Source organism: Lepidochelys olivacea, assembly GCF_965140295.1.
Source record: "Lepidochelys olivacea isolate rLepOli2 genome assembly, chromosome: 3".
NCBI classification, from domain to species: domain Eukaryota; kingdom Metazoa; phylum Chordata; order Testudines; family Cheloniidae; genus Lepidochelys; species Lepidochelys olivacea.
The window spans coordinates 3613119-3633353 of record NC_140413.1 but is presented as its reverse complement, the minus strand read 5'-3'; the positions used below and the strand labels follow the sequence as shown (position 1 = coordinate 3633353).

The 20235-nt window shown below is 49.3% G+C and overlaps 1 protein-coding gene across 2 annotated transcripts in view; it reads right to left on the bottom strand.

The window, feature by feature from the left end:
- Window positions 1-10197, bottom strand: part of SELENOI (selenoprotein I) — a gene marked incomplete at its 3' end in the record, with an annotated part of 60224 nt that extends 50027 nt beyond the window's left edge. Inside the window, exon 1 of one of the 2 annotated variants that reach the window (XM_084622360.1) lies at window positions 9974-10197. In XM_084622360.1, the coding sequence (XP_084478486.1) occupies window positions 9974-10070 (97 nt within the window). In that variant the 5' untranslated portion in view covers window positions 10071-10197. The remainder of the gene's footprint in view (window positions 1-9973) is intronic. The other variant, XM_084622361.1, reaches the window with a different exon arrangement.
- Between the last annotated feature and the right edge of the window lie 10038 nt (window positions 10198-20235).

Here is a 20235-nt window from a genome sequence, read left to right as displayed (position 1 = left end):
GGGGAGAGAAGAGAAATTGATCTAAGTTACGCAACTTCAGCTACGTGAATAACATAGCTGAATTCAACGTACTTAGATCTACTTACTGCGGTGTCTTCAACGCTCCCCCGTCAACTCCGCCTGCATCTCTCGCCCTGGTGGAGTACCAGGGTCAGGAGAGCACTCGGCGGTTGATTTATTGTGTCTAGACTAGACAAGATAAATCAACCCCCACTGGATCAATCACTGCCTGTCGATCCAGCTGGTAATGTAGACAAGCCCTGACAGTCATTCTATTTGCTACCTTAGCCATGGTCCATGCAGTTACAAACAATCCAAGTCGCCCATACTAAATGACTACACAGGACAGACAGGTCATTTGGTAGCCGTGAAAATGACAGGTTGGTAGTTTTACAATGAACATATCTGTTTAGTTTGATTAGTACTGCACAGAGCAGTAACCTCTCCTTTGTAATCACGCTGACAATCTGTTGCTATGACAGTAAATACTGCAAAGCTCCAACCACAGTTAAAACATCTTGAAATGCAAGAGTTACTTTCTCGTACGGAAGTTGGAGGAAAAGGTTTGACAGTTCTTCTAGAAAGCAATGAAGGATCCACTAGAGTATAAAGTGTCAGGGTTTAGCCAAATGGAGAAGTGCCTTATCAAGAGCTAACGCTAATCAAGTAGAGCGAGAGGTCTACAAGCATCCAGATGTCCTTTTAGAGAGATGAATGGAGACATGCAGTTTGGCAGCAACATTCAATGAGAAGCCACCAAGCGACCTTGTTCTTAGGCATGCTGGAGACAGCTCAGACTTGAATAGCTTAGAACACAATGCACAAGACCCAGCTGCTTGCCTTTAATGGTATAAGCTACCAGCAAACTGTTAGCAAGATCTCAGCTGTCCCTTAAAGGCACAAATAGGTTAGAGACCTGGACTGAACGAGTAGGTAAGCTGCATATGCCTCTGCCGAATGTGTTCTGGAAATTTTTCTGGAGAGTAATCCAAAACTCCTAACCTCACTTCACTGCTTAGATTAGAAAGTAGCCATCAACCCTTTTCCCACCCTGGAGGTATAGCATATCTGTAATAGGCCAGTCATTTGGCCTGCTGTGGAAGTTCACTGTTCAATAGGGCCATGTTGAAGACACTGGACAGGTATTTCAAAAACTTGGTACCCAAAAGGAGCAGAGAGCAACGTGCTATCCCAGGCTAAATTTCAGAAAGCTACCTTGCACTGTCCGACAAGACTGTAACAGATACTGTAGCACATGTCACAGCAGATCTATTAGGAAACAGGTTTAGACCTTCAACAAGGACATAAGAAAAATAATGTGCGTTGGCAGATACTAGTCACTCTATCCTACAATCGTCGTAACAGGCAGGACCATTAGTAATGCTGTAAAGGTCTGACAGCATTCGTTACAAAATCCTGTTAATCACAATGGTGGTATGCCCCACTCCGCTTTAAAAAACAACACTGCAGTATTTTAAAATGCTTACACCATTTTTCCAGAGATTAACTAAACTCACTCTTTGAGATTCAAGAACATCCTGCCAAAGCTTCCCCTTCTCCACACACCCACAGCTTCCATCTTGAGGGAGAATGAAAAAGAATGCAGACTATTTTCGTGGGAGTGGTAGGAACTGGCCATTCAACTGCTTTGGCTTCAAACCTGATATGCAAGTTGTTAGCACCAACTGAAAAGCACTGGAAAGTCCTCTGAGTTGGAGAAATAAAGAAGTAATTTTTAACTTTTGGGGGGATAATTTTTAAAAATGAGACCTTGTAGTCAGTCAGTAATGCACACTAAGCCCTATCAGTATTCTGAAAAGCAAATCCTAATTTTCTGAGGAGCTTGTGTTTTCAGAAACAGCAGCTGAGAGTGTGCCACAGACACTTTCAATTAATTCATGACAGCAGCATTCTACATGATGGAGAACACATTATTTTTAGTCTACAGACTCCTAGAGAATTCTGGAGTGCTCAGGACTGGAATAGAGCACATTCTGAAGCCAACGCTAAGAAATCAGCAGCCCAAGGTTGCGTGGAAAGAAAGCCAGAAAATATCTAAAAAGCACTCTGGAGACCAGAAGAACCTAGAAAGTGTGAAGTGTAATGACAAAAAGGGTTGCAACCACCACTTGATTTGTCCAATATAGTAATAGGCCTCTAGGAGCAGTTTGCCACATCCACCCAGCACCCTTTAATCTCTGGACTTCAACCACATCATTTTTGCTACTGTCACCCATTAACATGCTATTAAAAAATCAACAGAATATTTGGACGTCTAGTACCTGGTGCACTGTGTCACAGTAGAGGTGCTGTAGCTAGAAAATTCAACACAAGTCAACTTACTCAATACTACCAAGGTAATGCAGATGTTCCACAGCTGCCTATAGCATATTCACATGCAAGATCAATTTAGCACATGGGTGCAGCCTAAGATATGGCTCTCTCTGCACTGGGTGGTTTTGATCAGGCCAATGTTTTTAATTAGGTCTTAAAAATAAAGTCTAAATAAATTCTAACCATGCCATGCTTTCCAACCATACCTTGTGTCTAATCTGTGAAGACTTGGTTGGGGTAAAGCCTCTGTTCTGGTGAGCCACCTCACAGTTTCATACCACAAGACAATTGTGCTTGACAGGAATACTGCTGCAGATGAATCTGCTCAGAGTGAAGCTCTGCAGAGATCCTTTGACTGCAGCTCCTAACCAGACCAAACCAGAATGAGATCAGGCCCATTTATTTTCAAAGCATGAAGCAAGATACACCCCCCCAACCCCTTTTTCTCCACCCTTCCCCAATAATATGCTTTAAAGAACACTTATTTCTCATGGGGGAGGGGGAGGAATGAGAAGCAGAAGATGGAGGAATTTAAGTAACACCAGCTGCAGCAAAGAAAGACTATGAATACGCTCTCTTATGGGCAAATTCATTGTTACTGTATGTAACAAGCAGATATCATAATAAGCACATTAGAAATGCTTAAGATAGACAATGCCTCCTGCCCAGATCTCAGTATTACCTTCCTGTTTATAACAGATCCTCAGTGGGAGGATAGTACTGAGTCTCCATATGCCATATGGCAACTGGGAGATTCCAGAAAAATCAGCACTTCCTGATGCATAATATCTAATTCTGCCTGCAGCATCTGTACATGCAGAACTTCCTGCTTATTACATCTGGGCCCATGGAAAAGAAGCCCTTGAGGAATTCCACCATGATTTCAACAGTTTCCATCCCACCATCAACCTCAGCCTAGACCAATCCACACAAGGGGTCCATTTCCTGGACACCACTGTGCTAATAAGCGATGGTCACATAAACACCACCCTACACCGGAAACCTACTGACTGCTATGCCTACCTACATGCCTCCAGTTTCCATCCAGGACACACCACACAATCCATTGTCTACAGCCAAGCTCTGCGATACAACCGCATTTGCTCCAACCCCTCAGACAGAGACAAATACTTACAGGATCTCTATCAAGCATTCTTAAAACTACAATACCCACCTGCTGAAGTGAAAAAACAGACTGACAGAGCCAAAAGAGTACCCAGAAGCCACCTTCTACAGGACAGGCCCAACAAAAAAAAATAACAGAACGCCACTAGCTGTCACCTTCAGCCCCCAACACAAACCTCTCCAACGCATCATCAAAGATCTACAACCTATCCTGAAAAATGATCCCTCACTCTCACAGATCTTGGGAGACAGACCAGTCCTCGCTTACAGACAGTCCCCCAACCTGAAGCAAATACTCTCCAGCAGCCACACAACAAAAACACTAACCCAGGAACCTATCCTTGCAACAAAACCCAATGCCAACTCTATCCACATATTTATTCAAGTGACACCATCATAGGACCTAATCACATTAGCCATGCCATCAGGGGCTTGTTCACCTGCACATCTACCAATGTACTATATGCCATCATGTGCCACCAATGCCCCTCTGCCATGTACATTGGCCAAACCAGACAGTCTCTATGCAAAAGAATAAATGGACACAAATCTGACATCAGGAATCATAACATTCAAAAACCCGTAGGAGAACACTTCAACCTCTCTGGCCACTCAGTAACAGATTTAAAGGTGGCAATTTTGCAACAGAAAAGCTTCAGAAACAGACTCCAAGGAGAAACTGCTGAGCTTGAATTAATATGCAAACTAGATACCATTAACTTGGGTTTGAATAGAGACTGGGAGTGGCTGGGTCATTACACATATTGAATCTATTTCCCCATGTTAAGTATCCTCACACCTTCTTGTCAACTGTCTAAATGGCCCATCTTGATTATCACTTCAAAAGTTTTTTTCTCCTGCTGACAATAGCTCATCTTAATTCGCCTCTTACTCCGTCTTTTCATGTTTTGTGTGTGTGTGCGCGTGTGTGTTTATATATATCTTCTTACTGTATGTTCCATTCTATGCATCCGATAAAGTGGGCTGTAGCCCATGAAAGCTTATGCTCAAATACATTTGTTAGTCTCTAAGGTGCCACAAGTACTCCTGTTCTTTTTGCGGATACAGACTAACTGAAATAAGCAGGTTTCAGAGTAGCAGCCGTGTTAGTGTTCTTCTAGAGCCTAAGCTGAAGATCACAGATCAGGAATCTGCAAGCTCTTTGCAAGCTGGAGGCTTGGAGTCATAGAAACTAACAACCAGCAGGACTTTGCATCTTTACAAATCAACTAAAACCAAGGTACCTGTGTTACAAGACAACAGAATGAAGCTTTCACATAACTAATAGTGAGACTTTGAATCTTAGGATGCTTTATTCACAGCACTATTTTGTTTGTCTCAAGAATAAGGAAAGAAGTGACTGTAGAAGGAGAATGAATAGAAAGCTACTTGTCATTGATAATTCCAAGAGAAAAGCAAGCTAAAGATGGAGATTTTATGACCCAATAGTTATGCTATAAAAAGCCACCCACTGTGGCATTTTTTAAGAACCAGCTTTTGCTTTTGGCTTATTAAAAATTACCAAGATTACACCCCAAAATGATAGGGGTGAACTCCTCAGTATGCTTTCATTTTTGAGCCTGCCAGCGACCAGCATTCCCTGTCTAGGTACTTATATGGCCCCATCACTGCAATATCGAAGTAGCTCCCACGAGTAAAAAGTTACAATATTTCTCACTTCCTTCTTTGCTGACAAGAAGAGGGCTTGGGTCGTTTTTTCCCCTCTCCTGGGCAGAGCACAGGACTGGGACTCAGACGACTCAGGTTCAATTTCCAGCTCTGCCATTTCTTTGCTGGGAGACCTTGAAGCGCAGGGAAATGACTTGCCCAATTTCCCCATCTGTAAAATGGGAACAAGTATACCAACTGCCTGTGTAAAGTGCTTTGAGGCCTATGGATGAAAAACATGCATTATATAAGAGATCAGCATTACTGTAACTAAGTAGTGAATACGTTATTGCAGGAAGGGCTGGGTTTCCTTCAAGCCTCTCCAACACGAAGACCTGAAGTAGTAATTTGTTTGTGTTTTCTTACCTATCCACCCTATTTGGAGTACACATTGAGACCACTTCTTAGCCTGCACCCATTGTATACGTCCCTAAAATATTGGAGGGAACCAGACTAAGTACCTCATGGCAGAGCCCTTGTCTACAATCACTGTGAAGCACCAAGTATGCCTATGGCCCCGTACAACAATGCTTATGGTTAAACAACTGTTTGCTGGTAAGCTTGTGTACCTCTGGAGAATCGTACCTACACAACTATTCTCCTTTCAATGGCAGAAAGTTTTAAACAGAATACATCCTTCAAGATAGTGCTCTGGATGCTGGAGGCAATAAATGAGTGTGCTTGAGCAGACCCCATATTATATCCTTCAGACTTTTCAGGTTTCTTTGCCATCTTTAATAATACAGGGCTGTACTTCATAGAATTTTACATGCAGTAAAATTAGCATTGGGCTTGCACATGACCTTGAACAAGAAATCTTTACTTTGGATTCCAAACCTCCATCCTTTCAGTAGCAGAAATAATTTGCACACCGACACGTGTCACAAGATGGGATGCTGAGATACATATGCAGAATCAGAAGTTAGAAATAAGATTAAAAAAAAGTAGGCCACGTTTCTCCTGCCACCTCCACTCAAATTTACTGTGATTAGAGTTGCTGTAGTGTCCAAAGGCCCAATCAAGACTGAGGTCCCACTGTCTGCATCACTGAGGTGGGCACCATATCCACCCAAGAATTTGCTCTCTCAACAGACAGCATTGGCCAGGAGAGTTGGGAGAGAACAGCAAAAAAAGGTAGCCATCTGTTCTATGCAGTTTTCCAGTTGGTTTTCAGCCACCAACTTCCAAACCTGGGGAAGTGAATCATTATCTCCATTTTACCCTCCATTGCCCTACCTCAGAGGAGTGTTATAAAGACAAGCACATTTCAAGGTTGTGGGACATAATCTATAGGAACGGGAGACCTGAGGAATTAAGATAAAGATACAATTTTAGCCCCTTCAGCTGCAAACACTTATGCATGAGCGCAGTCCCAAGGAAGTCAGAGACTATTCATATGATTAATGCTACATGTCTGCTTAAATAAGTATTTGCAGGATCACGGGCTACATTTTCAATCATGTGGTTTTTGCCTATATCAGCTTTAGAAGATTCAAGGAAGATACCCTACCACTGGGGCATTTTTTTAAACAGCAATTTAAAATGTAACAAATAAATTTTAATATAAAGTTGCATTAACACAAATTTTCAAAGCCTGAACAGGACTTGATTTTTTTTTTTAAACCAAGTGATTTAAACCAGTCTATCCCAGTTCCTAATCTGTAAAATGGGGATAAGAACACTCCTCTCTCCACGTGGTATGGTGAGAATAAATAAGCAATTGCTAGGATAATGGAAGCCATGTAAGTACCTACAATACGTAGAGCAATTCTGGTCTTTGGGCACAAGAGTCCTCTGCTGCTGGTTTGCTCAGGAGACCTGGCTCTCACGAGGGATGGCCCAAGACTGTGGCACTCACTCCCTTATCCACCATTTCCAGCCCATGCACAAAGCACAGTTCCTCCCCCTTGCTTTTCTATTAACCTGACGTGCCATGGGTTTGGAAAGGCATCCATACACAATCATTCCCCTTGTGTGAGGAACAGAGGAACCCCACTTGACTGGTATTAATCACTAGATTTAACTCCTGAAGGTGCTCAGATACCATGGTGATAAGTGCTGTATGAAAAAACCTAAATGGGGTATAATACCATGCTAGTACAGGAGCACAGACAGCGAAACTAAGCAGAAGGTGAAGTTAACAAGTCTAGTTTCACTATTGATGGGGGGAGCCGGGGCATGAATATCAATTATAAAAAAAAAAATCCAATTTTAAAAGTTATTTTGATCTGAGTGAAGTTTTATTAGTACCACAGATAAAGAAAATATTATTTTAATATGATTCTTATTTCAAGTGTCCCTAAAACATTATAAAAGGGACCACAAGTTTTGGTACAACATCCGCTTCTGTAACCTGAAATTTGGATACCCCCAAAAAGTCTACTTGTATTTACAATCATTTCCTTAAATAGGTTTCATCGATGTAGACTTACTCATTGTTCCCATACATTTTAAGCTGTATTATCTACAGCAGAGGATCAGCTTCTGTATAAGAACATCCATCAGTTTTGCACGATAAACAGCAACGTGCACCCACGTATTTAACATGGTTGAAGCCATAAAGGTATTTGCAGCCGAACACAGCTCTAGTCCCACAACTCCCATTAACGGACCCCATGCACCAAGCTGACAGCACACTCCTACTGTGGGAAGCCACAAGCCCAGTCAGCAACACTGGAACACAAACAGCCAGGTGTAGACACCCGCTGTATTCAGAACATAGTGCGAGAACCCCATCCTGTGTCATCCCTAGTTGACTCAGTCATGTTACAAAAGCTGCTGCTGCCCAAATGAGTCTGATTAGACCAGCAGTTCTCAAACTTTTGTACTGGTGACCCCTTTCACAGAGCAAGCCTCCTAGTGCGACCCACCCTTATAAATTAAAAGCACGCTTTTATATATTTAACACCATTATACATGTTGGAGGCAAAGTGGGGTTTGGGGTGGAGGCTGACTGCTCGCGACCCCCCCATGTAATAACCTTGGGACCCCTTGATGGGTCCCAACCGCCGGTTTGCAAACCCCTGGATTAGGCAGAGAAGGATTTTCTCAGCCTGGGAAAAGACTGCATAGAAAGTGAGGGTCAGGCAGCAAAAGCTTTTTTTTAAAAAAAAACAAAAAACAAAACAAAAAACCCACACCCGTTTAAAAGGAGCAAAGCAGCCCCGACCACGATCAAGGTGAAAGCTTTTCCCAGGGGCTCCGTTATGCCTTAATCACACCCTCGACGTTGGACATGGGAAGAGCCCTTCAGGGGACGCCGAAGGAGCCGGCCGCGGCTATTACACTTGGCCGGCTTCATGCAGAGGCACGTGCCCCCCGGATCGGACGGAGGATCGCACCTCCCCCCGCGCCGGCTCCAGCCGGCTCCACGCGGCCGCGCCGCCCCGCGCCCGGGGCCGTCCCGGATCCCCGGCGGCAGCCGCAGGAGCCGGGCGGGGCGGGGCGCGAGCCGCGCGCGGGGAAGGCGCCGTGCACGCGGCAGGCACCGACGCCCCCCACCGCGCGCGTGCCCGGGGCGCCTCCCGCCTGTCACGGCGCCCCGGGGTGCGTCGGCGGGGGGAGGGGCCGGGCCGCCGCCTGAGGCGCCTTGCCTCGTGAAAGCCCCCCCCCCTCCGTCCCCGCCCGGGGCTCCCCCCACGGACCCCCCCGCCCCATGAACCCTCCACACGGACCCCCCCGCCCCATGAACCCCCCCAGGGCTCCCCACACGGACCCCCCCGCCCCATGAATCCCCCCCCAGGGCTCCCCACACGGACCCCCCCGCCCCATGAACCCTCCACACGGACCCCCCCGCCCCATGAACCCCCCCCAGGGCTCCCCACACGGACCCCCCCCTCCGTCCCCGCCCAGGGCTCCCCCCACGGACCCCCCCGCCCCATGAACCCTCCACACGGACCCCCCCGCCCCATGAACCCCCCCAGGGCTCCCCACACGGACCCCCCCGCCCCATGAATCCCCCCCAGGGCTCCCCACACGGACCCCCCCGCCCCATGAACCCTCCACACGGACCCCCCCGCCCCATGAACCCCCCCCAGGGCTCCCCACACGGACCCCCCCGCCCCATGAACCCCCCCAGGGCTCCCCACACGGACCCCCCCGCCCCATGAACCCTCCACACGGACCCCCCCGCCCCATGAACCCCCCCAGGGCTCCCCACACGGACCCCCCCGCCCCATGAACCCTCCACACGGACCCCCCCGCCCCATGAACCCCCCCAGGGCTCCCCACACGGACCCCCCCGCCCCATGAATCCCCCCCAGGGCTCCCCCCACGGACCCCCCCGCCCCATGAACCCCCCCACTGACCCCCCCGCCCCATGAACCCCCCAGGGCTCCCCACACGGACCCCCCCGCCCTATGAACCCCCCCGGGCTCCCCACACGGACCCCCCCGCCATGAACCCCCCCCGGGCTCCCCACACGGACCCCCCCGCCCCAGGGCTCCCCGCCCCATGAACCCCCCCAGGGCTCCCCACACGGACCCCCCCGCCCCATGAACCCTCCACACGGACCCCCCCCGCCCCATGAACCCCCCCCCAGGGCTCCCCGCCCCATGAACCCCCCCAGGGCTCCCCGCCCCATGAACCCCCCCAGGGCTCCCCACACGGACCCCCCCCGCCCCATGAACCCCCCCAGGGCTCCCCACACGGACCCCCCCGCCCCAGGGCTCCCCACTGACCCCCCCGCCCCATGAACCCCCCCCAGGACTCCCCACACGGACCCCCCCGCCCCATGAACCCCCCCCAGGACTCCCCACACGGACTCCCCCGCCCCATGAACCCCCCCCCAGGGCTCCCCGCCCCATGAACCCCCCCCCAGGGCTCCCCACACGGACCCCCCCATCACCTCCGGGGCTCCCCGCACGCCCCCTCCAGCCCTCAGGCACCTTGTACTTGTCGAAGCCGGCCAGCTGCTCGGGGGTCACGTACTCGTAGCCGGCCATGGCGGCGGCGGGGCGAGCGAGGAAGCGGCCGGTCTGACAGCAGCAGCCGCGAGGGGACTGGCGGCGCGGCGCGGAGCGGACCTGACTTGTCCCCCGCCGGCTGCCGTAGCCGCCTCCCGAATCACGCTCAGGCCCTCCCCGGGCTCGGCATCAGCCCACCTGGCGTGCCTGCTGACGTCACCGCGTCGGCCCTCCCGCTGCCGCCATCTTGGGACAGGCAGGGGCAGGCCCTGCCTGTGATCACGTGGCACCTCCCAGCTATGCAGCAGGTGGCCCTGACGCAGGGTCACCCTGGGGCCTGGCAAGGCTGCCCCCTACAGGGGGAGAAGGGAGCTCCTTGGTGCAAGGGGGCCAATGGGGGCAGAATCCCAGGCACCCTAGCGAAAGGGTGGTGGGGGTCCCCTGTGGCCAGCCCTGAGACTTGCAGTGCTGTAGCGCCCGGGGGCTGTGCGCCTGGGACCCTGCTTGGCTGGGGGAGGGATAGCTCGGTGGTTTGAGCTTTGGCCTGCTAAACCCAGGGTTGTGAGTTCAATCCTTGAGGGGGCCATTTAGGGATATGGGGCAAAAATTGGGGATTGGCCCTGCTTTGAGCAGGGGGTTGGACGAGATGACCTCCTGAGGTCCCTTCCCACCCTGATATTCTATGATGGTCTGTCCGCGTAGGCTGCAGCCACAGAGGTGCCGTGGCTGCCGGCGGGAGCCAACTGGACCTAGAGACCTTACAGATAAATCCTTGAGGGGAAGTAGCCGTTTGTAAATCAGAGGTTGTAAAATGACACGGGTATCGGTGACAACGCCACTTTACCGCATCTGAGGCTGGAAAGCCTGGATGTGGGACTGGGCCCAGCAGCTCCACGGTAGTAACAAAATCCCCACTCGTTGCAAGGCTGGGGAGAGCCAGCTGCATGCTGCGCTTCACGCTCCCTCTGTGTGCTTTGATGTCAGACCCACTATGGCCCGCACCAAGCAGCCATAAACCCAGCTAAGGATTCCCCTTCTGTAAAATGACAGGTTTCAGAGTAGCAGCCGTATTAGTCTCTATCTGTAAAAGGAAAAGGAGTACTTGTGGTACCTTAGAGACTAACTGTAGCTCACGAAAGCTTATGCTCTAATAAATTTGTTAGTCTCTAAGGTGCCGCAAGTACTCCTTTCCCTTCTGTAGAGGAATTGCTGACTGGTGTAGGGGCAGTATACCATCGCCCCACAATCCCTGCTGCAGACAGCTTGGCCAAGGAAACAAGGGTGTGTCCGTGTGCTCTGGTGATTCCTGCTGGTGAAATGACCTGTCGGGGTTGTTGGTCAATGTAAAGCAGTCTTCAGTTCAAAGGATCTAACACGGTAAACTGCTGCTATCCATCACTCACAGTTCTACATTGCTCAAAAATAGACAGTGATCGTTACCTTTGGTAACAGGGTGGTTGCACCAGGCATTCTCAAAGGCTGTATCAGATAGCAAGTCCTAGGGGCTAAGAGGAAGACTAATGAGATAATAGGGTTTATCACTTATGAGTCACCGGTGCAAATCTAATCCGGGTTGATAATGATTAAAACTTTTTCTCATCTGGTGGCTGGCTAGTGGGTTATATTGGGATGTCTCACTCCAATGGTCGGAGTGTAGGTGTCTGTAACTACAGCCATTGGATGCTGACCCCTGCCACATGACAAAGGTATTAACTGTTTGCAAAAAGAAAAGGAGTACTTGTGGCACCTTAGAGACTAACAAATTATGTGTCATGCTCGATGGAGTGGCTCACAACTGTGAATGCCTCTCTCAGGTTCCACTGGCAGAAAACAGGGCAGACACCCCAAACTGGTGGTGTGTACTATGCTTAGATTTCACCACGCCCATGAAAAATATGAACTCCTGGATCACTGTAACAATCTCACCATGGAATCACAGATAGTCTTCTCAGACTCTCCAGTCTATCTTGCCATCCAGACAAACTGGACTGTGTAATAAAAGGTAACTCAAACCAAAAATCACACCACATCAGGTTGCTGCTAGTGCTAAGAGACTAGTCATTTACCCCAGATTAATTGCTACTAATCAGATTTTACATGAAAGACAACAGTGGCAGCCAATTCTCTAATACACTAACTAAAAGTTTATTAGTTAAAAAAAGAAAAATAAATGAGAGTTATTGAGAGGTTAAAGCAGGTGAAATATATTAATAGGTGCATCACAGTTTGTAATTCCAAATGGTGGCAGAGATGTAATAAACTGCCAGTTTTCCAAAAATCTTTTCAGGGAACCCAGATACTCTCTGGGGATCTCCACTTTGCATCTGGTACACTTCCCTGTCAGAGTCCAAAACAGTCCAGAGAAAAAAGATCTTTCCTGGTATCCACATTTAAAGCTTCTTCTGACAGGAAACAAGTTGACAGGGTCTCTACCCACGTGAGCTTTTCCTTTGGTGAGGGAAAGTGAGGAAGGAATTTGGAGTCTTTTGACAACCTATCACCACGCAACCTGACCACTAAAGTTCTTCATTTGCATTTCACAAGGCTTCTTTGTCGTTTGAGGGGCCTTTTAGATACAGGGGGGTACATAATGTCAATGTTTGCTGTTAGATTACAACAGGAACCGTTACTGAAAACAATACAAATAACATTCCACTAGTTTTCATGAAGTTTAAACATCTGAATACACACTTAGACATATAACAATTGCTTTGATCTATGCTAATACAGTTTAAATGCCAAATGCACTCATACATTTAACAATCGCTTTGATCTATACTGATACACAAGTGAACTGACCTGGCTGTGACCTGAGCTGGCCTCTACTCTGTCAGGTGACTGGGGCCAAGAAAGTGAAAACCAGTCTCTTACCAGGTCTCCTGGGTACCACCCCTTTATTAATGTCCACAGCACAAATTCCATCATTGTTACTGTTTACAGTCACAGGAGAGGCCAACGATTCAACAGGCGATGCACTTCTGAGAAATGGAAAGTGAGTTTTCCCAGCAGCTAGGCCACAACTGGGGAGCTTGCCTTCAGGTTACATCAGAACAACCATGGACTTCAGCACTTCCATGACGAAACGTACAACACATCTTCAGCTTAGCTTCCCCATAGAGACCACATGCAACACACCCCTGTCACGGAGTCCCTGGGCGATGCTCTGGAACTGCTCCCCACGAAGCCAGGCAGGACTCTGGGGAAGTCTCCTTTCTGTGAGCAGCCTGTCTGCAGGACACACAGCTCACACAACTTCCACCTTCCTGGGTCTGACCTCGGAGCATTCAGCATCCTCTGCCCCTCCGTGCACTTCCCCCAGTGAGTCCGCCCAGGCAGGGTCCTGGGGAAGCCAGAGGGTCCAGCACCCCAACTCTGCAGTCAGACGTGACTCTCAGCCAGCCAGTAAAACAGAGGTTTATTAGACGACAAGAACATGATCTAAAACAGAGTTTGCAGGTGCAGAGAACAGGACCCCTCAGCTGGGTCCATTTTGGGGGGCAGTGAGCCAGACAACCACATCTGCACTTCACTCCATGTCCCAGCCAGCCCCAAACTGAAACTCCCTCCAGCCCCTCCTCCTCTGGGCTTTGTCCCTTTCCCGGGACAATACAGTGGGGTACAGTCAACTCAGATCGACTGTGTAAATCAAACTCAGTGGAGTTACTCCGGATTTATACCTGTCCAAAGGAGCTTGATTCTCCTCCCGCTCATGCTGTTTTACATCCGTGTAACTTCATTTACTTCAGTGGACTTACTCCTGATTTACACGTGGGTACATGATCACCACTCATTACATAACGTTTTCCCATTTTCTTGTAGCATCTGCTTACCTTGATAAATGGCCCGTGAACCTCATTAACAAAAGGCAACTGCCTGAAGAAGAACTCGAAAGCTTGTCTTGTTCACCATCCAAAGTTGGCCCAACAGAAGACAACACCTCACCCACCTTGTCTCTCTAAAAGGCAATTAGACATTTTTGGGAAAAGGCTGAAAATGAAATAAAATATTGCAGTGCTTATTCGGTGGACATGCAGCTCTACGGCTCCTTCCCCAGGATCTGGGCTGGGACCAATTCCCTGCCTTGTCAATGTCCGGCAGAGAAGCGGACCTGGCTGGAAACACGCTGGCATCGGCTCAGATAAAAGGGAAGCAATGCTGTTTGGCAAGAGGAAGCAGTTTGTGGAACTGCCAAAGCCTGAGCCTGCTCCCTCGGCTGAGGGCCCTGCCCTATCTATTGTCAAAGTAGTCTGAGGTCTTGGGTTTCTCCTAGGTTTTTGTCTGTTCTGGACTCCCATACAGTGGCAATGGCCAGAGGCTTTCTTCATTTTTTGCTGGCTGTTCCTCTCAGATTCAGACCTGACCGTGATCATCTGGACCGTTGTGACCTCTATCTAGATCACTGCAATGTGCTTTCCCTAGGGTAATGCCCAAGGCCTCTTTCAAGCTTCAGCTAGCGGGCAATATGGCCTTTTGAGTAGGACAGACAGCCCAGAGCATATGACACCTGTGCTCTGCTCTGCCTGCCAGCTCACTTCCAAATTAAATTACTAATGATAGAGCTCTAATTACTTCCCAAGTGCTGAGCAGCCACAGCTCCACATGAAGTGAAAGGGATCTAGAAGTGAAAACCAGACCGCAAGTTGTCTAGGCCCCAGTTAGCTCAGCTCTCTCCCTATCCCCTGCCACAGCATGTGTGCTCAGAATACGGGCTTTGGCTCTCTGCCCTAGGGATGATGTTTGTGGGAGGAGAGGGCAGGGCATTCTCAGGGTCAGGGTTTGCCCCTCCGAAATTCAATCCCAGCAGCTATTCCTAAGCCCAAACCTGGCCACTTTCAGAGTGAGGTGTGAGACAAGTCTGTCTCTTTGCTCTGGCTTCCCAATAAAACCAGGGCCTTGGGATCCCCTGAATTTAACCTACCTGCTGCAATTCACCAGCTCAGCCCTTCTCTGGAAGGCTGGGATCAGGGAGTACATGATCCCTGTTCTGAGAAAGGTGATTTCTGGCATCTTTGTAACTCACTTCACCTTTGTTTGATCCCCTCTCCCTGTCCCCCCTTTCTTCTTTTAATATTTATTTGGCAGGACCCTGGCCAAATTTTGCTTTCAGTTACACTGGAGTAATTCTGGATTAACTCCATTGACTTTAGTGGAGTTGCTTCAGATTTAGATCCAGTCTATACTGAACCTATTAACTGTGATTTTGTAACCAGCTAGGGGAGTAGCCAGTTAGTTACTGTTGGCTGCGTGATTCTGTTATTGGTCACACCCAGCTTTTTTGTCATTGCATCCACACTTAACATGCTGCCTAACCTTGTTCGTATCAGTGTCTACTGGGAAAATCTGGGCAGCTCTCCATAGCACCTCAATGGAGAACAGAGTGGCTGAAGGATATGCAGAGAGGGCAGCACCAGTAGCCCATGGAGCAATGCATTCTGGGATAGCCCAGCTCACAGAGAACTGGGAAGAAAAACAGACTTGCCAGATTGGTGCGGGGTGGGGAGGGGGCCCGGTCCGCATCATAATCACAGTGTCGCAGCCAAGTTATAGGGTGGTCACATAGGCAGGTGTGAAACGCTGTTAGCTGCCATAGCTACTAACCATGTTTTTACCAGGTGTTGGTTGTGTAGACACAAACCATGTTTTGAGCCAATCAGTCCATGAAATAGTTACACGCTTGGTTAGCAGCTGTTATGTGGCCAGGGCCTTGCACTGAGGTCACGGAGATCAGAATCTCTCCCCCTTTCCCATCAGCTCTGGACTCGACTCCTATTCAACACTTAGTTAAGCATCACTTAATTGCTGAGCATTGGCTGAATGCATCCCGATGATGTGGAATTATTTTATTCTTATTCTGTGCAGACTAAGGAACCGTCCATACTGATCCCGGCCTGTATGTATTTACTTATCCAAACCCATCCATAATTTTCATCATTGGAGCATCCACGCACCGCAGCATGATTAAAAACTACACTCATAAATAATACAGTTACCCCTGGGAGCAGGCAGGAGCCCATCCCTGCATCAGTAGAGAGCTCTGCTGCCAAGCAAAAAAATAAAAGCCCAGATTTTCAAACTTTGGGGCCTAAAGTTAGGTGCATAAATCCAGATTAAGGCACCTAAATAAATTGCCTGATTTCAAGTGATCAGTACCCAATAGCTGCCACTAATTTCAGTGTATGTATACACATACACTATATATAACAGAGACAGTCAGTCATACAATCAGTGAGGAAATTGCTTTGGAAGAGGTCATTTTATCACCCATTCTTATCATTTCCACCATCTGCTCCCTCCTGTATTGTTTTACAGACAGCGAGTTCATTCCCTTTCTTAGGCAAACACTACTAGTAAAAGGATCAATAACCAATGCGTGACTGGGTGCCCCGTGGCTCACGTACGACCCATTCTGGGGACAGTACCTGTCATGATAATGACAGTACCACCGACTGGGCTCAGATTCCTACAAAGCGCTGCCGAAGGCCCGCTTTCAGGCATTCCGAAGGGAACGGAACCAGGTTTAATAGCTGTGTGAAGCAGCCACTTTGGCTGTAACCGGGAGCCTTTGGCTGGAACCAGGTGATGAGTGGAACACTTCACTGCAGAGACAAACCCTGCCTCCCCTGAGTTCAGTGACAGCTTTTGGTTTCAATGGAACCAGGATTTTGCCCAGTACAGTGTACAGTAAAAGCTGTGTTATCCAGCACCTTTCCAACCAGAAAGCTCTATAAACTGGCATTTCTGATCTTCACTGAAAGTCCGGTTTATAGTCCGGTTGGCGTGGGGCCAACAGGCTCCCTACCTGGCTCCACATAGCTCCCCTGAAGCGGCAATATGTCCCTGCTGCTCCAAGGCGAAGGCGCGGCAGGCAGCTCTGCGTGCTGCCCCCGCCTTGCCCCGCCCTGCGCCCTGGCTCCGCAGCTCCCATTGGCCGGGAAGTGTGGCCAATGGAAGCTGCGTGGGCGGTGCCTGTGGGTGGAGGCAGCGTGCAGAGCCACCTAGCCACACCTCCACCTAGGAGCAGCGGAGACATGTTGCTGCTTGCGGGGACCCACCCAAGGTGAGCACTGCCTGGATCTGGCTCCCTGCACCCCCACCCGTGCCCCAATCCCCTGCCCTGAGCCGTCTCCCGCACCCAGACACCCTCCCAGAGCCCATGCCTCGCATCCCCTTCTGCACCCCAAATCCCAGCCCTGAGCCCTCTCCCACACCCAAACTCCCTCCCTCTTAGTTAACTGGAATGTTTTACTTACCAGCACCCCCCATCCCCCCCAATACACCAGATAACAAAGCTTTTACCGTATAGTCTTTGTATTCCTGTCCTCTCAGCGGCTGGAGCGAGGTTCCCCCAGGGACACAGGAGGGTTCTTTGAATGGGTCTCAGACCTATTGTCGGCCTTTGTCTTGGATTTTGAGGGCCAAAGGCATCGCTAAGATCCTAGTATCCCATTGGTGTCAGTGGAGTTACACCAGGAGTGGATGTGGATGCCTTGTGCAGCTCCACTGGATGCCAGATCAATGGAAGTTGCACTAAGTTGCACCATTTACACCTGGTTTCTGACCAGTAGCCACCCAACCTGTAACCTTCCCCCCCATTTATATCCTTGCTGAGTCTGGCCCAGACACGTCCATTTACCCCAGGCTGCATTTGGCCCAAGAGCTATACTGGAAGCAAATTTAGGAGCTTTAGCAAATAAAAAACGTGGAAAAGCACCTGCAGCCCCAGTGGGTTTCATGTTCCCTCTGTCCCAGAGGGCAGGTTTGGAAGCAGTCGATACAAAGAAGGGAAGTGTAGGTGGGGAGGGGCTGGGGAGAAGATGGAATCACATGTCCCTGATAGTCCACTGCTGCCAATAAACTCGTCAAAGTGAAGGTCTGTTTGCAGATAATTCCTGGATAGCGAAATGGCTGCGGCTGTGAGGTCAGAGGTTCCGTCTGCATGAAATTCACCCCTGGCAATGGGCAGGCTCAAGGCCTGGACCCCACAAGCTCTCCACGTCCATCCGTCTGTCTTCCTCCTGGGCTGCGTGAGCAGCCGCCAGCCGCTCTAGGAACCCCATCAGGGTGGTAACCAATGGCTGAAGGGAAAAGCCCCCTGGCTCTGGGAGGGGGAGAGCCATGGCTGAAGGGGCATCTCTATCAATGCCAGCTGGCTAATTAATGCCCAGGGTAAAGCTGTCCCTCTGCGGTGAGAGGGGAGAATGACATTGTTAGCAGAATCATCTTTTGCTCTGACTCGAGTCTTTGTCAGACAAACTGAAGGTGGGAAAGTTTGGTTCGGAGCTAGCTCTTCTCTCGTGCTAAGGTAAGGCCTCCTGCCACTGCCTTTGTATCGGAGAGATGCTCTTCCGTCCATGTTCACAGACGATGTAGATTGCACAGTGAGACGCTGCAATGTCAGAATGTGCCAAGCATAAATATGCAGGTGCGGGTTTAAGCTCTGCTCCCTACGTATATCCTGGATTTTCCTATACTGGCTGCAGCTTGTGCTCTAGAATCTAAAGTTCCAATTCAAAACAAAATTAAGTCTCTAACTCACACGGTTGCAACCTTCCCGCCCCCCTCCCCAGAAAAAACAAAACAACCCACCTCCCAAAATAAAATCCACCCCCTTTAAAAGTGGCCCAATGTAAGCAGTGCAGGAGGTCTCCCGGAGCTTTCAGACAGCTTGAAACTGTATCTCCCTCAGACATGAACTGCCACATTTATCTGAATGAAATGTTGACTCTGAAACCTAATGACAATGTTGTAAATGTCTATGTTGTTGACTATTTCTGCTGATCAAAGCAGGTTAGAAAGAAACGGGATGAACCTATTATGAAGGTCTCCGCAGTCTACAGCAAGTGGCATCTCATTTTGGCATTCTGTGTGGATGGGGTTTAGGAGCGAACCGTAGCCCCACTTAAGCTAACCCCCTACCGAAATCTCCAGCACTAAAGTGTCTATGTATTTGAATTGAGTTGCATGCAGGCTTGCAGAAACCAGCTGACTCCCTACAGGAAATCTCAGCCCTTATGGAGAATGGGTACAGTTTAAAATGTAACCCTTCTGCCTGTCAGAGTTGGCCGCAACAAGGGCCGGGTTCAGTATCTAGGGGTTCCATTACAATAACACAAAGTAAAACTGGCTCGAGCCCCCACCCAGTGACCTGGGACAAATATATACCACCCCCGCTGGGCTCCTCCAGGAGGCAATACTTCCCCTCTCGCAAGCACAGAGTCTGAGTGTAGCAAAAAGCCTTTTAATAACAGAGAGAAACCATGTGGCATTATGCTGGGGAAACACCACCAACAGGATTCATAACACAACCATGAGCAAAAAACCCACCCCAAGCAAATTGGGGCATGTCCTTTCCCTTTAGTTCTTGAGTCCAGCAACCCCAAATCACCCAAAGTCCCAAAAGTCCAACGACCCAAAAGTCTCTGTCCCTGGTCAGGGCAGCCCCAGAGTTCAAAAGTTTACCTGCAGAGTTTTACCTCCCAACCTGGGTGGAGATTGGGGGGCAGGGGAGGGGGGGGGTTAAGGGGCACCTTACATGGTCCAACACTGATGGCCGCTCCGCTCGCTGTCCCACAAACTGCTCCGCCAGCCGCTCCACGTGCTACAAATGGCTCTACCATATAGCTTCAGGCTCCCCCGCTGCTTAACACAACACTCAGTGATTTCAGCTCTTTTGTGATTTCAGCTTGTAGTAGGGGAGCCTCAGGGCTGGTGCACCATTAGCCCAAGGTGAATTCAGCTCAGCAGCCTGTAACTAGACTCCTAAGGGAATCAAAATTAGCTCTGATATTCCACAGTGGAGAGAGGCAGTGCAATTAGCATGCAAGGGTCTCACCAAGGGAACATACCACAAAATATTAATATCTAACCCCAACCTCAATTCACAGAGCTTTGGAACCCATGTCCCTTGCCTAGCGAGTGCTACTTAGTTCATGGCGAGTCCCTCCATCATAACAAAAGGCCAAGTACAGTTCCACTGTCCTTGATTCCCATAATCAGGGTAATAACAATTTATTCTTCCTGCCCCAATAACAGAGACACTGGGGATCCCACAGCAGCCAAAGTAACCATTTGGGCAGCTATGGCCTCATTCTAGGCGGGGTGGGTGTGCCTATGCAAATGAGATCAGCCCCTGAAATTCTTTTCCACAACTTGCCAGACCTCACCACCAGATGTCAGGGTGGAGCTCATCCTGATTCTGCTTACA